General features: G+C 38.0%; 1 protein-coding gene across 7 annotated transcripts in view; it reads right to left on the bottom strand.

Annotated features, from left to right (window-relative positions):
• CDC14B (cell division cycle 14B) overlaps window positions 1-19,043 on the bottom strand; it is a 41,928-nt gene extending 22,885 nt beyond the window's left edge. For 3 of the 7 annotated variants that reach the window (XM_086869872.1, XM_086869873.1, XM_086869875.1), the window contains exons 1-4: window positions 18,735-18,993; window positions 10,786-10,879; window positions 9,822-9,897; window positions 7,821-7,913 (exon numbers count right to left, since the gene is read on the bottom strand). In XM_086869872.1, coding sequence (XP_086725998.1) covers window positions 7,821-7,913; window positions 9,822-9,897; window positions 10,786-10,879; window positions 18,735-18,894 — 423 coding nt within the window. In that variant the 5' untranslated portion in view covers window positions 18,895-18,993. Of the gene's footprint in view, window positions 1-7,820; window positions 7,914-9,821; window positions 9,898-10,785; window positions 10,880-17,717; window positions 18,413-18,734 lie in introns of those variants that run through there. The other 4 variants (XM_086869870.1, XM_086869871.1, XM_086869874.1 and 1 more) reach the window with 4 other exon arrangements.
• Window positions 19,044-19,055: the final 12 nt, after the last annotated feature.

The following is a 19,055-nucleotide window of genomic DNA, read 5'->3' as shown; positions in this document are numbered from 1 at the left end:
ACTGAACCAAAATACAGCATATTTACTTAACAAGAAAACTTATTGTGAAACAAAGAGATCCTGCTACAGTCAGCTGTGACACTACTACACACAAAAGACACAACAAGTGAACAGCTGCAGAAACAGCAGTTGATGAAATGGTCAGATGGTGTGCTCAGTGAAAAGTGTTTGCAAAAAAATTAGGTTAGTATGAGAATAGCTGGATGAGTGCAATGGTGTAGAGTGCTTCAAAGGGGAAGAATAGCCTTCATACTGAATGGGAAAGACCATAAACAGATAATTACTTCACAAGTATCCTGTGAGTAACACGAAGCTGTGATAGCCAAAGTACAGACAGGATCGGCTTCTGTCACAGTTTAAGGGAATACCCAGCTAGAAATTCTGGGTGTAACCAAGGGTGGAGGAAGGCTAAACATGGGTGGGGCCCGTTTTTAGGTTGGGGTGAACCAAACTCCATGTAGGTAACATGTAAGACTGAAGCAACAAAGTAAGAAGTAGCAAATATCAAGGCAGCACAGGCCACACATTTGCATTTGGAAATGGTCTGCACCAAAAGAATTCCATCACTAGACAGAGAGCCACCACTGAAGATCTGACATCTTTACCATATAATTCCAGCAGCTTTAGGCTTAACAGCTGGGTTTAGTCTGTTCCTATGGAGAATAAACACCCATTATTTGTTGGGATTGCTCCTACACTACTCCATGAAGCGAACCAAAATGCAGTTGTCAGTGTTTAAGGAAAGATTCTGTTCAAAAAATATTTTCAAGACATCTGTATCTATATAAAACTAAATATAATACTGCTTCTGACCTGGAGGAGGCCATTGAAGCCTTAAAGATGAACAATTCAATTGGAAAGATGTGAGTGAACAAAGGACTAAAGAAAGCAAATAAACGGAAAAGAGAAAGTAGTACTGATCAAATGTCTGTAGCAGACAGAAGTGTTGAAAGAGAGGACTTTCTAAGGTAGTAAGCAGAACTGAAGTTTTAGAAAAGAAGAGAATGGAAATGTTGATCTGATTAATAAAGAAACAAAGATATATTTGTAAATTAATGAGGTATGTGCTGGGGGAAGGAGAGGAAATGAGAGAAGACAAACTCCAGAAATCAAAATATACAACAGCTGAAACTAATTTGTCCAGATGCTGATTACAACTTATGTTTCTGCTGTGCTTTCTAAGATGGTGAAACTTTCACAAATAAAGTTGTTTTCTTAGGTTAATACCAGTAAAGCAACCAACAAAAATGACTACTAAAAAGATAAAAATATTAAAATAAATTTTAAGCAATGTTATTAGCTGTTATTTAGCAAAAAAGGCATTCTCTGGGATAATTTTTATCCTTCTGTGTATATATAAATGAAGAAAAGACTATAAGAATTTTAAAATTATTTCCCAAGAGGCTCCTTTCCTGCAGTTAGGGAAATATTTTTTTTAAAAAAGGCCTTCTTTCAAAAAAATTTAGTCAATGCAGCATACATCAACAAGTTCAGTTTTTTAGAATTTTCCTAGTCATTTGCAAGCACAGATAGGAGTATACATATCTATACACACACAAACAGAAAAATTCTTAAACTCTTTTAGAAACTTTCTGCTTGTACAAGTACCTTTCAGAAAAATTGTTACTATAAGGAACTGGTATCTTTCAAGTCAAACATATAATTTTATCACAATCTGCAATCATTTGTGTACACAGACCATTTAGAAATTTCCTTTTATTATGCATACAAAAAAATATCCTACTGACCTTCAACATATAACCAGGAATTTGCTATTAGCACTTGAACCACTAACAATGCTCTATCGTCCTTTTTATTTAGGACATCTCTTTCTAATTAAGGAACTACAGGCACCTCTGTGAATGGTCAAGAACCATCCAAACACTGAACACTGGGAAAGGTGCACTCAGGAACTCCTCCTGCCACCATTGCTATGCAGTCAGATAGCCACTTTCAAGTTCACTCAATGAAATACAAGGGTTTGCAGGATTAGATGACCCACTCTTTATTTATGAGCATTTAAAATCAACTACAGAATGAGAGCTTTTAGTAAGCCATGTTTTCGTCTGATTCATTAGTGTTTTCAATCCATCCTTATTTTTTAAGCAACCATTTCCTAGACTGGAGTTACAACCACTGGAATGGTATTCATAATAGGATGCAAAGTATTCCTGGTGGAAAGGGAAATGAGCCTCTGGTTAAAAATGGCATCTTAACTTTCAATACATTGCACCGCCAAGTGAAATAGTAATGCCGCATAAGACAAAACATATTTAGTAATAATAATCTATGACACAACTTGTTGCTGTTTCAGGAAAATTAAACAGGCTATTGAAATAAGTTTTAGTGTTAGAAACCATATAAACTCAAGTCTGTAAACAGCACTTTACATTCGTATCCATGAAGTTCTCAATACAATCATATTTATCCACCCTCAACTGAAAAATCTGCTTAAGGCTGCTATTAAATAATACATTTTATCAACCATGCTGACTTAGAAGCCAGAAAATAATGAGACAATTAATTTTAAACTGCTAACAAGCAACTTTTGTGTGATACAACTATGTTCTAAAAATGCCACTCACCCATGACAGCCTGAAGTGCTGCAAACAGCAAATAATTGAACCCACCCATTCTGAACAAATGCAAGTAACTGCTGTGTGTTACCAGACTCAAACACAAGCTCATACAGTTGTTAAAACTTTAAAGAATTAAGTATTTTATTTCATTAAAACCTCAATTGGATATACTACTCAGTTAGTAGATTAAATTTTGAGCAATATTCTATAGGACAAAATGTTAGATGTTGCAAAATTAAAATGCAAGGTTATTAGAACAAAAAGCTTCCTGTATGGATTTGTGTTGTAGTGAAGAAATGTATGTGATCAACAGCTTTGTCATTGGCAGAAACACAGTCATTAAGTGGATAAAAGTGACAGAGAGTGAAAAACTGCCTGTCTCTGGCAACTCTCTTTGTTCATCATAAACAAAAGCAAGAAATCTCCAATTACCTTTTACATAGCAGAGGGAAAGTATATAAAGTATAAAAACCCTGAACTGACTGGACTAGGGACATCACTACTTCATGCCAGGTAAGAAAGCAACCTGTGACTATGAAATGAGGGACCTCCAAAAGAACAACCCTTCTTCTCCTATGGAGACAAGCAGTTTTGTAGGAACATCCTGGAGTAAAATCTAGTACAAACAGCAGGAAAAGATGCTGTCGTGAAGATTAATCATGATTTTCCAAATACAACTCAGAGAAGGTAGCATTTTAGAGGACACAAACTCAGAGACAGCTAAGACTCCAGGCAACTTCTGCTTAAATGAAAGGTCAGTACTTTGTGCATCTTGTGTCTCTGCCACTTGCTCATGAAGCACCTCTCACCAGAACATAGCTGAGGGTAAACATGGTTTACCCACTCTAAATTTAAGCACTGACACAGCTACCCATTCATCACCACCCAGTCTGGATCACTAGACAGGTTTATCTGAGGCTTAGCCAGAGATAATTCTGCAAGTGTCACAGTAAGAACAGAGCTGGTTCACATCACAACAGTGGGTTCCAATTGATCCTCCAACCTCCAGCTTCTACCCAGCATTAGGCCCACAACTAGGAAGGACACTAACAAATTGAAAAGGCAAAAAACCAGTACTATGGATTAGAACGGATGAAGGAAACGCTGCTTACCCTGAAGAAAGAAGATGAGAAAATAGACAAAGTACAGAGATGAGTCCTGGAGAAGGTGACCTGAATTACAGCAGTTCATGGGGCGGTACCCTGGGAGGGTCACCCTCCAAGTACATAATTAGTGCCAGGCCTGAGAAAAAAAACACTGTTACTAAGTTAATGTAGCCAAGGGGAGAGGGGGGAGCTTGGGAATTGGGTGGAAAAGAGCACAGAGGGTACATTTTCTTTCGTAATATAGGAGGAGCAATGATGGAAGAAGCAGACTTTCCTCACCCACAGCAAAGTCCTGGTGAAAATCAAGAGAAGCCACTGTAGAGATCAACTCAGAAGATCACTGCTGCTTTGGTAGTGTGGTAAGGCCTGAACAGTGCAGACAGCTTTCAAGGAAAATATTTTTCTTTAAAAGGTGAAGAACAAAAACTTGCCACCCCCCTCCCTTCTTTCCCTTTTCCCCCTCCACCCAAATAAAGTGTAAACATTCAACCCCAACACTGAATTCTGGCTACCTTTATGTGGCTGAATGTGCCAAATTTTTGCTAATCTACATATCAGAATATTATTCTCATTATGTCTGTAAAAATATAGAAACAAAATTCAGAATTAAAATAGATGAAAGATGAGCAATAAAGGGATTAAGATCTAAATTGTTAAGATTTACTCTAAAAAAATATTATTTTATTCTAAAACTACATGTACAACAAGGTATTTGTAAACTTAGTTCTTCACTCTTAAGGCTAATGTTATACTGAAGAGCTTGAGTTAGGCTGTGTTGTCACATCAAAGTACACCTGGAAGGAAGCAGCAGATGCAGGATGGGGGGAGAAATAAGTATGTAGTCTGGAGAGTTGATAAACTATCTCCACTGAAGAGGAAAGAAAGACAAGTTAGATGAAGGGGAATGAGGGAAACATTAAAACACATCAACTGTGAAGAAAAGACTGAGAACAGACTTTGCTTGAAAACAAGAACACTAACAGCTGCCCTTACCACATCACAATTAATGAAGACTTTCATAATTGCATTAGTAGTCCAAATGAGTATATCCCCACACAATATATATACACACATATACACTTGAACAAAATATGACAAATTATAAATCATGCTAATATATCCAAATTCCTTTAAGCAGAAGTTATAATATTTGGATTAAGAATACAAATTTGAGGTCAACAAGCCTTTGAAAAGACATGCTCAGTAAAGTTGAATGTTTATGAGGACATAGAAGTCCCAGAGGAGAACTAGTCATATACAGTTTATTACAGTTTTATAGTTCAAATGTAACTATGTTTTAAAAAAAAAAAACAACAGAAATCACAGACTCACTGTGCCTTGCTATTCTTGAAAATTTTGCAGCCTGTTTTTCCTAACAAGTAACTTGTAGCACCTGCACCTACAGAGCAACTTGCACCCAAAACTGTGCTTAAATTATCAAACACCTTTCAACACAAGTAGACAAGCATTATTTTTTGTCTAAATCTGCAAAGGCCACAATCCTTTTCTACTTCCTTGCTCTTCCTTGAATGAAGCAGAACTCCCCCAAAGTAATGCACTGCTTATCTACAGAGTTCCTCAACCTAAGGTTAACTGTTGAAATGGGAACCTACCATGAAGCTAAAAAAACCAGAATCAAGTAAGAAAACACATTCAATCCACGGAAAACAAAACACAATATCAACCTACAACTTATCCTTTAAGATCAAATAATTATGACAATCAGCACAAGCAACAAAGAGTATTACCAACATGACACAGTCTGGTTAACTAAAATTACAGAAAAACTCACTAAAAGATTTGACCAGTATCTTCCTTCAACAAAAAGCAAGGCATTCCAAACTAAAGAAGGGAGACACTTAAGCCTACATAAGAAGAAACAACCAATATTTCCTTTCAATCACGAAATATGCTTATAGACATGTTTATCAAGCATTCTGAACAGATCCTGTATCATTGCTTGCTCCACAGAGAACAATCCAATTATCCCTTGCAGAAAGCAGAAATATGGGACAAGTATGTGTGAACACTTGAGCAAAGAGCTCTGTAATTAAGCTTGCCTCTTCATGAAAGATCACCAAAGCATACCAGGGTGGGGGAAAAAAAGACTCAGGGGCATAGTTTTTCTTCTGTGATCTTTCTTCAGTGGAATCCCTCCTACATGAAACTGGGAAAAAACTACCCTACTGAAAAGAAAAAGCAGTACCAAAGCCAAAATGAATTGCACTGGGAAGAAAATCAGCATCTAGCTAGAGCTAGCTCAGTATCTTAGACTTGCAAATTTGCGAGACAGACATGCTTACATGCAAGGGGGTGACTGATACTTCTACTATGCTTCACTCTCCCCTGGGCCTTTCAGGGAAACTGCCAAAATACTCAATGTGTACAATACAGTAACTTAAGCACTCCTCCAAACTCTGAGAACTATTGGTGGTTTCGACTAGCCTCTTTCATGCCTATGCCATGTCTCTGCAACTAGCCCTACCACATTCCTTGGCTAGGCAGTCATCTCGTATTGTGGATCCCTGTGAGCACCCTTTCTTTACTCTGCAACTCCCACTTCCTTCACTGCAGCTCTCTAAAGCAAAAACAGCCTACTCATCTGTACAACAGCCTCCATTTTTAATTACTGTGCTTTGGATTGTCATAAGCTGTACGTATTAATCCTAGCGCTTTATTCAAGACTGTTGAAGCATTCACCGTCACCTGCATGTTATTATTGCAACATGGCAGGCCTACCAGGTGATCAAAAATAATATTTATTTTAGGTTTTCTGTTTACTTTGCATAGTCAACCACAGTATTTTCTTATTAGATTGTTTTGCATTAGTTAGTCTTCTGTACCAAAATTCTGCTCAGGATGTCAACTTCTGTGCCAAACAATGCTACTACTACAAATAGTTAGAAGAGCATAGGAAAACTAAGACCCACTTTTTTCAAACAACGGCTGATAACTGAAGCCAGTCCCCACTCGCTCTCTGGGCCTCAATTATGATCAAGTAATTAGGAAGAAGCAGTTCTCCTAAAAGCTGTAACTGTTTTGTCAACATAATCCCTTAATGGCTAACAAGCTTAGTAACTTATATTTCCAGTCTCCATGTGGCTTCAGAATGCACAGGACTGCAGCAACATTCCTAAGTACCTGTGTTTCAAATACCAAGAGTGACACATTTTGAAATTTAGTTCTCAATTTGTAAAAAGTGCTATAGAATATAGACAACAGAGAAACCCCAGGGAACAGAAAATTAACATCCTGCATGATGCAGAAAGGCAGCAAGGAGACTGCCTGCATCACAGAAAGTGCTGTGTATGTAGCCTTTGCAGCCAATAAATAAGAATAACCTAAGGCTACATGAACTTCAGTCCCTCAAATCTCCAACATCAAAAAGTGCATAGCTTCTCATTTCATTTTATTACTCCATAAACAAGAGAAATGTTTACAACCAAGGTGTGTTACAAGTCAGAACATGAATATGGTTTCACAGCTTTCATCCTGAAGTATTCCAAATTTTATTCCTTGACTACATTTTTGTGTACCAAATACATGTAATTGTGATGTAAAGCCAGTCCTTTTCCCCTCTGCAGTCACAGGCTTGGCTTAGTACCTTTCCAGCCACATTGTACCTTCCCAGACTTTATACAAGCTCTAAGCCCATCACATGTTCTCACTACTTCTCCCAGGTTAACTGAAGAGATTACTTTCTATTGGAGAAGAAGCAGTGGGGAAGGAAAGGCTTATTTAAATATGCACTGGCAAATGATACATGATACATTGTGCAAGATACTGTTTTTCTATTTTAAAAAAGAAAAAGAGGTTGTGTGGTCGGGGAAAGGCAAAATTTGAACAAGCAATTATTTTTTCTAAATGAAAATATTAATACTGATTTTTTTTCAGGGATGCTCTTACTTCTTAAGAACAAAAATGGCAGTAGGAAGGTAAAAACCGTAAAATCATACAACTTCACTCACATACCTGCTAGACTTTAGAAACTCTTTTATTATGTGATACATTACTCTAATTACATTAGTAGGTTGATTATTCAAGAGAAAATAATTGTTTTTATCTTGAAGTTCTAAAAATTGAGTATGAAAAGCTGAACAGAGCCAGCAGTTGATGTAAAAATTTAAATACTTACTGCGTAGGAGCCTATGAGGAATGCAGCGTTCGCTTGCTTTTTCTGATCAAAGCCAGTATAATGAATTATTTTCTTCCTTATCAATGAAAATGACTGTATCAAGAAATGAACAAGATTATGATTTTGCATTTTAGACTTTTTACACTCTCTTTTATGAAATCAGAGGAACTGAAGAGTTTACCTCCTTTCATCCAGCTGCAAAGTACCAAAAATGCTGTAGAGAAGTCCTTCAGAAACTTTGGAAAACTGTATTGCATCCCTACCTAGATTTTTCCAGTATTTTCCCCAGTATCCAGCCTAAGTAATTTTTGAAAAAAATTTCAGAAATATTTTCTTTTTCTTCTTAAATGCATGTGTATTTCTAGTTAGCATTTTTGACTTCAAGCCTTTTATAACAGACAACCATTTATGAGAATATAAAGTGGCATTCTCAAAAGCATCACAGGTATATTAAAGTTGCAAAAATTCTACAGAGTTTACACCTTTTCATCCATTTTTCAAACTCAAATGTAGATAAACCAACTAGTATTTGTTTCTAAGGATTAGAATCATGCTTAGATTAAAATATTTTGAAAGTATTTCTAAACTTTATTATAAATAATTTTTAAACTGTCACATTGGCTTGGCATACAGTTTCTCCATTTATCTTAGAATGTGGGTGGAATGACATTTTCCATAGAAAGGACATATACATGTGTGGTGGCAGTTATCCCCCAACTGGCCCTTGAAATAAATTCTGATGTGCTTGAAACTACACACTTTGATCAACTGCTAAGCTATCATAAAATGTCATTTTCTGCATTTAAATAGCAATGTTACTTGTTCAAGATACCAGATCCAATGCATTCAAGACCAAAAAAAACCCCAGATGAGTAGCAGAAATACGTTCCCAGAAATCCTAACGTGTCAAACACAACACATGCAAAGGGACTGCAACATAGCCTTGTGCTGCTTCAGAGCATCCTGTATACAAAAATCAGAGAATCTCATCTCTGGCAAACCACAGTTACCCATGTGGAAGTTTTCCACCTACCAGCCTGGACTACTAAACAGGTTTATCTCAGGCTTAGCCAGAGACACTTCTGCTTGTGCCCCAGTAAGGACAGAGCAGCAACATCACACCTGTGGGTGCCAATTGCTTCCACAATCTAAAGAATAATAAAGCAAGTCTGAATTATGCAAACTATTATCTGTGACAGACATCAAGGAACGAAAAAAGATTACATTCTTATTCTATAATGTGCTATATATTTCCCACTTTTCACAGTTCAGTGGCAGTTTAAAGATCTAAGTATTTTTGAAGAGGCAAACTGTGATTGACATTAACAAAAATAAGCTTTTTTATCTGCCAAACAGATTTTATACTCCAACATCTACTGAAGGTCAACTAACTTGTAGTCAGTTGTGTTGATTAATTTAAGAAATCCACTTTAAAGACACTATGCTCTATCAAGAGCCTAATCCCAAACATTACTGAGCTTAAGAGAAAATACTCTGCAGTGTGAGCAGAGCAGCCTCTGTCAGGCCAATGCTATCAATGCTACTAAAGATCAAATGTTGTTCATTACTGAAGAATGCCAGCATAAGAAGAGAAGACTTAGTCAAACAAAGAACATTTCAAATAAAAACATAGCACTACACCCTCGAGCTCACTCAATATTGGCAGATTGCCAAGAAGATAGAATTCCAAGAAATAAGCTTTTCCTATAAAAGAGACTGTATTCATTTAGCAACTAATTTTCTAGAAGCTTAATGATAGTTACTGCCACAGTTGTGTATCTTCTGATTCTTAAAAGTAAGTGGATTTTCCACCTTGATCATCCTCCTCCCTAAATTCAGCTCACTAAAATATATCATTCATATTCAGAATTCAGCTGGATTAGGAAAACAGGAAAGCACCTAAACAATATAAACAACAGTGAAACAAATTTTGACCCATTTGTTTTTCTTTTTTAAAAAGCCGGTAATATTGGCTTTTGAATAAAAAACCCCAAGCATTACCTTTAATTTCTTATTTAGCTTGCAGCAGTACCTGTAGACCATGGCCAGATTGAGCGGTCCAAAGTCTGCATAGAAGCTGTTAGAAGAAAGGGGGAAAATTGTACATGACCCCTGTAAATGCCTTTTTTTTTTAACAAGATGCATAAAGCAAGGAATAATGATACACATGTGATATATATGTACACCATTCTAAAAACAAGCATGCTTTCTTACATAAATACATACTGTTTTGTTGGAGGAATGTTTTGTTATCTTTAAACATGGACTAAATTTTTTTTGCTTCCACACAGTACTATTCAAAACCAATACCCAGATTTTAAGAACTATTTCTCACTACTGTATCACTCTGTGACAAAAAAACTTTTAAACTCAATTTTAAAAGGAGCTCATAAGCTTTACTTTAAAAGGAGGCAATTCATAGTACTAGAGGAAAGAAAACACAGAGAATAAAGATTGATTAGTGTGTTAAAAAACAGCAAGCATGCCCTTGATCAAAACCATCTGAAGAACTAGCAACATTCCACATAATGTAAAAGACAAACAATGGTCACTACAGGGGAAATAATATATCCATTGTCAGCTCATAAAGGCTTGAATCGACTCTGCCATTTTCTTCTATGATTCTAGGAAGTTCAGGCATTCCACTTAATATATGAGAAACAAGGACACCCCTTTTAGTAAGGCAGTACAACGTGCACTTCTGAATTTATATGTCTGCATCATGTTTCTATGTCTTCTAACAGCAATAGGTACAATGAAAGCTTCTGCTTTGAAAATGTTTTTAAGAAATCCTGATGGGAAAGCAAGAAACCCTTCAGAGGCCTATAAATCATCATGGCATGTAAATCTTAGAAGACAAAACTCATGTAACTAAATCTCCAATGAGACTGATTCCTCACTGCTGTTGTAATGACTAATTTATTTCTGTAAAAAAAACAGTGAAAAAACCTAAGTTGGTACTTACTTCTCATACACAAGTTCATCATCTATGCAGAAATAATGGGTGTTTGCAGCTCCACTCTTTGGCTTTTGGTACAGAATTGCAAAATAAAGGCGATCTGAAATGCAATAAAATTAGAAGCTTTTACAAACATCATCTTTTTTTGCTCAAATTTTGAAGTGCTACTTGTCAATGGGATAACTTTAAATGGTTTAAAATTAAGAAAATCTTTTAAGTTTTAAATTAGGTTTTATTATTTCTCCAGTGTTAAACAAACAAGGCACACAAAGATCGAGGCTTTTTGCTCAGCGGCATTCCCATAATCTGCAGCTCTTTGGTGTTCTTTCCCAAAGTGTTCCTTGTTTAATGACTTCACAAAATAGCAGGAGCCTGACTTGCACCCACACACACAGCAGACACCTCCTTTGGCAGGTTTCATTGCACTCCAAATACCAATGCACACACACCACCCCCCAAACTAAACCACAAATCCCTCTGCACTTCTGAGCACCTACGTTAAAATAAATGATGAAGCACACTCACACCAAACACAGGCACTTCTTTCTGTTAAGTCATGATTTTGACAGTAGCACCATGCAATTAAAGCCTGCTGGTAACAGACTTGGGAGAGATGCAGCCAAGCAGCCCATGCTGTCCATGGGAGCACCAGCCAAGCCTCCACCTGGACATCTCCAACTGACTTCCCATTCCCACTCCAGCTGCCCTGTCAAAGCCTGTGTGTCTGCAGGCAGGAGGTGTCTTGTATTTGCCCTGCCTTCCTTTGTTAAGCTTTGTTAAGCTGAGGGGAAAAAATCTATGTGGTATTCACATAGATATAAATTACTTTTATGGCCAGGGAAGCTGAAGCCCCAGTGAACTTTAAACACTGACTGTGCTCCTGCTATAAATTGCAGTGTTTGCGGTAATTGGTCAATAAAAATTGAGGCTAGCAGCACCACTGCAATACTTGTCTTCCTCCTGCTGAGAAAATATCATCATAAAATATTTGGATTAAAATTCAGACCTAAAAGGAAAGCTTTTTTTTTTGTTGTTTTTGTTTTTGCAAATTAGTTCCCTAGAATAGATATTATTTAAGTATCAAAAGACATCACATGCATGTATTATTTCAAAACATGATCTGTGATGAGGAAAAACTGTATGTCAGTTTTCAGACAGTGGGAGGGAAAAAAAACCACTTTAAGTTTCAAAACAACATCATCCATGACCAACACTTAGAAATCATTACTTTTATCCTGAAAATAGATGTCCAAGTATGCCATGAAAGGAGTTACCATATCTATATTTTAACAGCCACATGCTCATTGCTCACCTACATACACTAGTATCTCAAGGGTGAAGGCAGACAAGTACACCAAAAAGTGCACATTTTTTTAATGCTTTTTTCAGTAGAACAGTAGCCTGATCTGAGTGGTTTGGCTTAAACATCTACAGGACAGGAGCAACAGTGGGATTTATAGTACCTCCTAAGCAAGTCAGGCACCTACTTCCTTACTCTCTAGCAGAAGCAAGGCACCCAACTTGCTCATTTAATTTCTAATAGTCCCATCCTGTAAGCAGAACAGCTGCAAGTACTAGATGTGAAGTGCATTACCTGCTTCTGCACTTCCCAGCATTTACCAAATCATTCCCAAATCATAGAAGTCAAAGGATAAAATTTAGAGTAATGTGTGCATTTTTAAGAAGTGACTAAACTGGCCTACAGAGTGAATTATGTGTGGAGAAGCAAGTGTACCAATACTCCAGCTGAGTGCTAAATACGCTATGGGGAAAGCTGCTTCAGAGAGAGGCAGTCCTGGGGGTGGACTTATGAGGGTGGTTCCCCACCTCTGTGTTAATCACTGAGCTGTGTCAAGGTGGATTTGCATGAATTATAAACTGTAACAGGTATCCCTGGGCAATATTAAAAAAAAAGAAAAGAAAAAAAAAAGGAAAAAGAAGGAAAGAAGAAAAAAAAGGAAAATAAAAGAGAAAAAAAGAAAAAGAGAAAAAAAGAAGATACAGAAAAAAAACAGGAAAAAAGAAAAAAAAGGAAAGAAAAAAAATAAAAGTGGAAAAGAAGGGAAAAAGCTGCTTTGCTTACTTCCCTCTGCTCTGAGAATGAGAGCTAACGTGTGCAGAAGAACTGAGGGAAAGGGAGGAAAGAGAAAGGAGAAGTGAGAGGATGTGATATCTAGGGATTGTGTTTAAACTGGCATTGCTAGATTAAACACATGTCACTGCAGCCCCAAGCTATAATTTCACACCACTTCTAAACTGATTTAATGGCTAGCTGCCACCAGGTTCCTTAGAGGAAAAATCCTCTGAGTTAGCTCACTAAACCAGCCTGCTGGGGGTTAACAGCAGGAATATGCAGCCAAAATATGCCCTTCATGGCATCCAGTCTAATTATTGACTAGGCAGACTGAGCTCTCCCTCTTTATTGTACGAAAACAACCACATCAAAGTCTGAGAAGAATGGCAGTAGTACTCAAACTGAGCACCTTGAGTACTCAAATGCTACCATTTTGCACTTCAGCTTCTTCACAGAAACTTTGCTTCACTTTTGAAAATATAAAAGTACTTTGCAAAGAGCAATCCAAAATCTTCAGATACAAAAGGAGAACAAAAATGAAAAGAAATATAATTTGCATAGGTCAAAGATCTAAAATAATTTAGCATTTTGCTCCAAAACAGGATTTGAAATTTTTGCATCTTCAGCATGCTACTGAAATGCTTCTGCAGCTTGCAAAAATGTCCAGCAAAAGTAAGAACTCCTATCTTGAGCGAGCAGTGTGTATGTGGCCTTCTGAATTGCTGTTGGCAATGGTTCTGCTCTGGTATCTCTAAACTGTGTTCATTGTTGCTATTCTTAAAACACCTGAAAGAAACTTGAGTTTAATGAGTTTACAGAAGTACCTCACAATAAGAGCAGTGTGTGTCAAATGCCAATAACCTGACAAGCTGTCCATTCCTGTGCACTGCTAACAATTACTCCCTATTATGTAAACAGCAGGCTCCATCATCCTATGGGAGATTTTAGAATGAAGACATTTCCTGTAAGTGTATTTACCCTTTTACTGATTTACCAGTCCGGCATCTGACAAATGCTGTATTACTCACCATGTCTGTTTTTACCTGTTTTTTTCAAACACATTCCAAGTTCCATTTAATCAAGAATTAGTGTGCTGGTTTTTTTAATAAAAATTAAGAGAGAGTTCCTTCCTTAAGGATCTGGTTGTAGGATTGAGATTTTTTACATAAAATACACTTGAGCATTGATAATTTGATTTCACTAGTATTCCCTAAATGCTTAAGGTTTGGACTGCCAGGAGCAAGGCTTCTCTTTCATTATCTTCATGTTTCCTTTGCTAATTTTAGCTTTTTAGTATTTAGTTTACATATAGTGCACTTGAGCACTTCCTAATTCCTGCAAATTTCTGATAAAAAATCATCCTAAAACTATCAACGAAGAGCAGACCTTTCTAATCATCTCTCAGAGGAATGACAGTGTAGAGCTCACTGCCTTACAGGCTGCATCTGCTCTGCAATTAGGAGATATGGCTGCAACATGTTAGATATTCTTCAAATACACTTAATTTTGTCAGCCTTATATAACGAAACAGTTAAAATACATAAGCATGGATGTCACTGCAGGCAATTAATTTGAGTAAGCAGCCAATGTACAACAAAATGAGCCTACATACTCCTAACTGAGGCATAGGTTACCAGAGCTGTGTTACTGCTCGTACCTCAGCTAGTGAGACTAAAGCTAGCACGAGCATGACTGTCCAAGCTGATTGCAGAGTGTTACAGAAGGGAAAGCACTCTGCTTATTTATAAGAGCCACAGTGTTCTGTGGAAATAGATGTGTGGAAAATTGAGAGGTACCATTTCAAAATCACATTAACGTGAATTTAGAGACAAAAAAATAATCTTCCTTTACTCTCAACAAGCCTGATGCTTCTCAGGTTCTGCTGCACAGGCCTTCAATAAAGAAATTCCATTAATTCAAGAATTACAGTTGGACTTGTTGATCTTAGAGGCTTCTTCCAACCTAAGTGATTCTATGACTTTAAGTGACAACTAAATATTAAACAGGCATTAGTGGCAGGACAAGTTTGCATACTATCAGCAAACATTATTTAATACAAACATAAATTCCACAGTTCTGTTGTTAAATAGATGCTTTAGATGAGAAACTCAGCAACTGACAGTATAACAAAACCCAGTGTTAGTCTACTTTGAATCATCAAGAATGTAACCAAAGTTTTTACTATTTTAAGAGGAGTGTATTTCTAAATTCAGAGTTGGTATATGGAATTTTGTTGTGTTTGACTTAAAAAACTTCAAAATATTTGAAAGACATAAGAGAAAATGTAAAAGGCAAATCCTGTTGCAATGTCAAGGGAAAACGCAAAATTGTTTAAGATTTTCTTTTTAGTCTCTCTATCTTTGAAAAAATTCATTCAGTCATCATCCCTATGATATTTTAAATTTAGCTAATGATAGAGCTGGCATTTGGAACAACAGCCTGGACTCTGAAAAAGAAAATGAAAGAACATTAAAGAGATAAAGGAACTTATTTTAAAACAAAAATCTATGAAAGCATAATTTTCAGTGCTATGTCACAACGGATCCAACACGGTTATCTCACACACAGTACTTCCACTCTGCTGCTCTTGATCGATATAAGAGACTACACATGTTCACGTACTTTCAGTGCTGGATAAGACACTAAAAGCCTTAAACATGTATTTAAAATCTTAACTTTGGAAAAGGCTCACATGTGAGTGGTGTCATATTGATAAAAGGATAAACAGTTTTTGTACTGAGATAGATGCATAATAAAAATGAATTGAAAGTGTTGACAGTAAAAATATTGTAAGCTTAATGATACTTAGAAGTGTCCTTAGTGTTCTAGAAAAATACATTTTCTATTGGGTACATAAAGTTTATAATGACAAGCCAACACTCCTGGAAAAAGACAACTTAATGGTTTGGAAAAAACAACAAACCGCAATGTAAAACAAAACAAAAACAACCCACATATCAAGGAATACATTAAAATTAATATTTAATTACCAACTCCAACTGACAGTGTAAGCAAAATTATTCTCAATGAAGGAAAAAAAATAGATATATACACTGTAGCTTAAAGCATCATTTAAGATGTTACATTCTATAAACAAATTAGATATACATTCAGCAGGAAGAACAATCAAATGTTAAGAAATTACCCATGACACTATATCACTTAAATTTAATTCCATGTGTAGTTACTGTAGTTATTTCATTTTAGAATTAACTACTCAAAATAGGTGAGAGAGAAATCCACACCTTTTGCCTGAGGTTAATGCATTATAATTCCACCTCTCCTTTAAAATGTTTTTTAAAAAATCAGAGCAATGAGAAAGAAAAGCAGCTGAGGAAAGGAAATGAACAGCTTTCAAGCGTCTCACAGAGCATTGCTACATTTTATTTAGATCATATAAATTACTTCTCTCAGAGATCAGAAGGATATGGGAATATGCTTCTAATAAACAGAAGAAATGTATTCAGTTCCAGCAAATTGAATTCATACCAGCAAGCCTCACGCACTAGTTGACAAAGAGGAAATGATGAAGCTTACCATGCACCTTAACAGACCAAAATAAACAACTTTTTAAAAGGACAGCTTTCCTGAACTAGTCTTAGTAGTTAACAAGAATATTTAGACAGTTCTAATTAACAGTTATTCTGACATATGGCTTATGCATACAATTAATTACAAAATAAAGATTACTATAAGTAATGATTACTGTTAGTATTTTAAGTATAAAATTCCTAGAGTGGATTTGAAACTTCGGTGTTTATGAATGTAACACCACACAACAAAAGATCCATAAACCATTAAAGCAATCTGGGTTTATATTCTGCTTCTGTCTTTTGCAAAGATGAAAACAAGGGTAGCCCGCAATGCTCTTAATAAGTTTGGCACTGTTTCTGTAAGTAAATAAGCGAACAGATCTCTCAGCCTTTACAGTGGTTCAGATATTTACCAGTATGTGCATTTTTAAGAATAAAACCTTATACTTTGTCTCCAGTCCACAACTATTAATTAACTTCTTGGAACTACATTATGAGAAGGCCGAATTGACATTTCAAACCTTGGCATAACTTTAAAACTGCTGAACAAAAAGGTAAGCCTGTTAGCTTAGTCCTTTAAGATTTCTCTTTAAGAAAACAAGTATGACATAGCAGCAAACTAAACATTAGACTATAATTCGAATCAGAACTAAAAATTGGACAACAAACAGCAGCCACTGTGCACAGCAAGATAAAGACAAAATGAAGTGTTGTTAAATATAATAATTTAGTGCACTTTAATACAATTTACTATGGTAGGTACTGCTGCACATGATTAAATCCCACTGAAAAAAGACCACAGGTCAAAGCCTAGGTGTGCTACTGAATTTAAATGGGCGAACACTTCCTTGAAGGAGAAAATACAGTAATTTAATGGGCTTGTTGATGCCAGACACACATTACCAGATCCAAGCAACTGCTTCATGAGAATGGTTAGACAGATCTGTTTGCTGGAGATGTGAGCTGGACCAGGCTGCAAGGTAATCCAGGTAGTGACATTACTTTGATAGCAAAAAGTCATAATCTGTCACATTAGGGGTTTCCACAACTGACCTTGAAATCATACTACCATCATGTCCTATATAAATGATTGCTGCTACAGAAACAATACACATGTGGAGTTACTGGAGACTTAGGGTTCTATAGATAAGTACACCATTATGTTCCTTTGTGTAGATCAGGCCTAAAATGCTGAATTTTTGGCTGGAGTATTTAGGATTTTACTTCCTGACAGTACTAAAGCTTTTTAAAAAGAAGAATCTGGTAAGTTCTGGCAGTTTACATTCTTTCTACGTTGCTATGCCAAAATTTCAAAATAAAATCTTACATACCGTTATCTAGGAGACACACTAGTTAATATAAGGAACCATGCTTCTTGACACGGGAATAAAAGGGTGCCTTTTCTGGTGCACTTTCTGCATGTTTGCTCTTTATATTTTTGCTTGCTCTGTCCACAGATATTTCCCGTGCCCTCCACAGAGATGTGCCGGGAGATTTATTTCTTGCTTTTTATGAGAAGTTAATACACTAAAACTCTGAGATTATGACATATGACTTAAAAAGTAATTTCTGTTGTTGTTGTTGCCTTTAGGCAAACTAAACTTAAGGCCATCTTTTAGCTGGGGAACTCAAACCTCAACACAGAATTTTCTGGCTGTGATCCAACAAGCTTCTTAAAAGAGGCAGACTCGTGCCAAAACAAAGCACAGCTCAGAGCCTGGAGTCACGAAAAGGAGGGACGATACTGAGCAATCCTGCCTGCACAAGCTGTTGGCACTTGCGTGTCAAGAGGAGGTGCGATGCGTGCCCATTATTTTACCCTTTAGCCAGCAAGCAGAGTATTACGGCACCAGGAGAAACAAGCACCTACATCAATCTATACACATATATGCGTGTGCGTGCATGTGGCGTGTACATACATATTCCCCAGACACATGGAGAAGAAGTACGCTACTTTTTTCCCACCCCACTACGTGTTGAACGGACAGAAACGTGTTTAACGTTGTTTTTCCGTTTCCTCTCCCTGGCAGGCAGAAGACGCCAGCACGAGGCAATCGGTGCTGGCTACGGCTCGGGCTACCGGGACATCGGCAGGATGAGTTATCCCGCTCGACGAGCGGTGCACTTCTCAACACACTTCGCTGAGTGACGCGCCAGAGCTCCGGGCTCGGGGACTGACCGGCCCCCGGCCCGGACAGCAGCGGCTGCCGAGCGCGCCCGGGTCCCGCCGGGAATCGCGCCGACGGGAAGTTTTCCTGCCCACCCGGAGCCGGCGCGGCGCCCACCGCCGGCGGGACGGGACGCGACGGGACACCGGGACACCCCCGCCCCCCGCACACCCCCCTCACCCGCGATCCTCAGGCAGGTCTCCAGCCCGACGTGGGGCAGCTGCCGCCGCCGCTCCGCCTCGCCCCCCGCCGCCCGCGACGCCGCTCCCCGCGTCCTCTTCAGCGCGGGCGGCGGAGGGGCTGCGCGGCGCCGCGCCTCGGCCCAGGTCTTTCGCTTCATGGCGCAGGCGGCCGCGGCGCTACGATCCCTTCATCCCGCGGGGACCGGGCGGCCGGAGGGAGGGGAGGGACCCCGCGGCGGCGAGGGCGGTGGCGGCGGCGGCTGACGCGTCCCCGCGGACACCGCCCCCTCCCGCCGCACCTTCGCCCCGCCGCCCGGCG

The sequence above is a fragment of the Cyanistes caeruleus genome, chromosome Z (genome assembly GCF_971803275.1).
Source record: "Cyanistes caeruleus chromosome Z, bCyaCae1.hap1.1, whole genome shotgun sequence".
Classification (NCBI taxonomy): domain Eukaryota; kingdom Metazoa; phylum Chordata; class Aves; order Passeriformes; family Paridae; genus Cyanistes; species Cyanistes caeruleus.
Note: the sequence above shows the minus strand (reverse complement) of the source record. Positions and strands in the feature narration are given on the sequence as shown.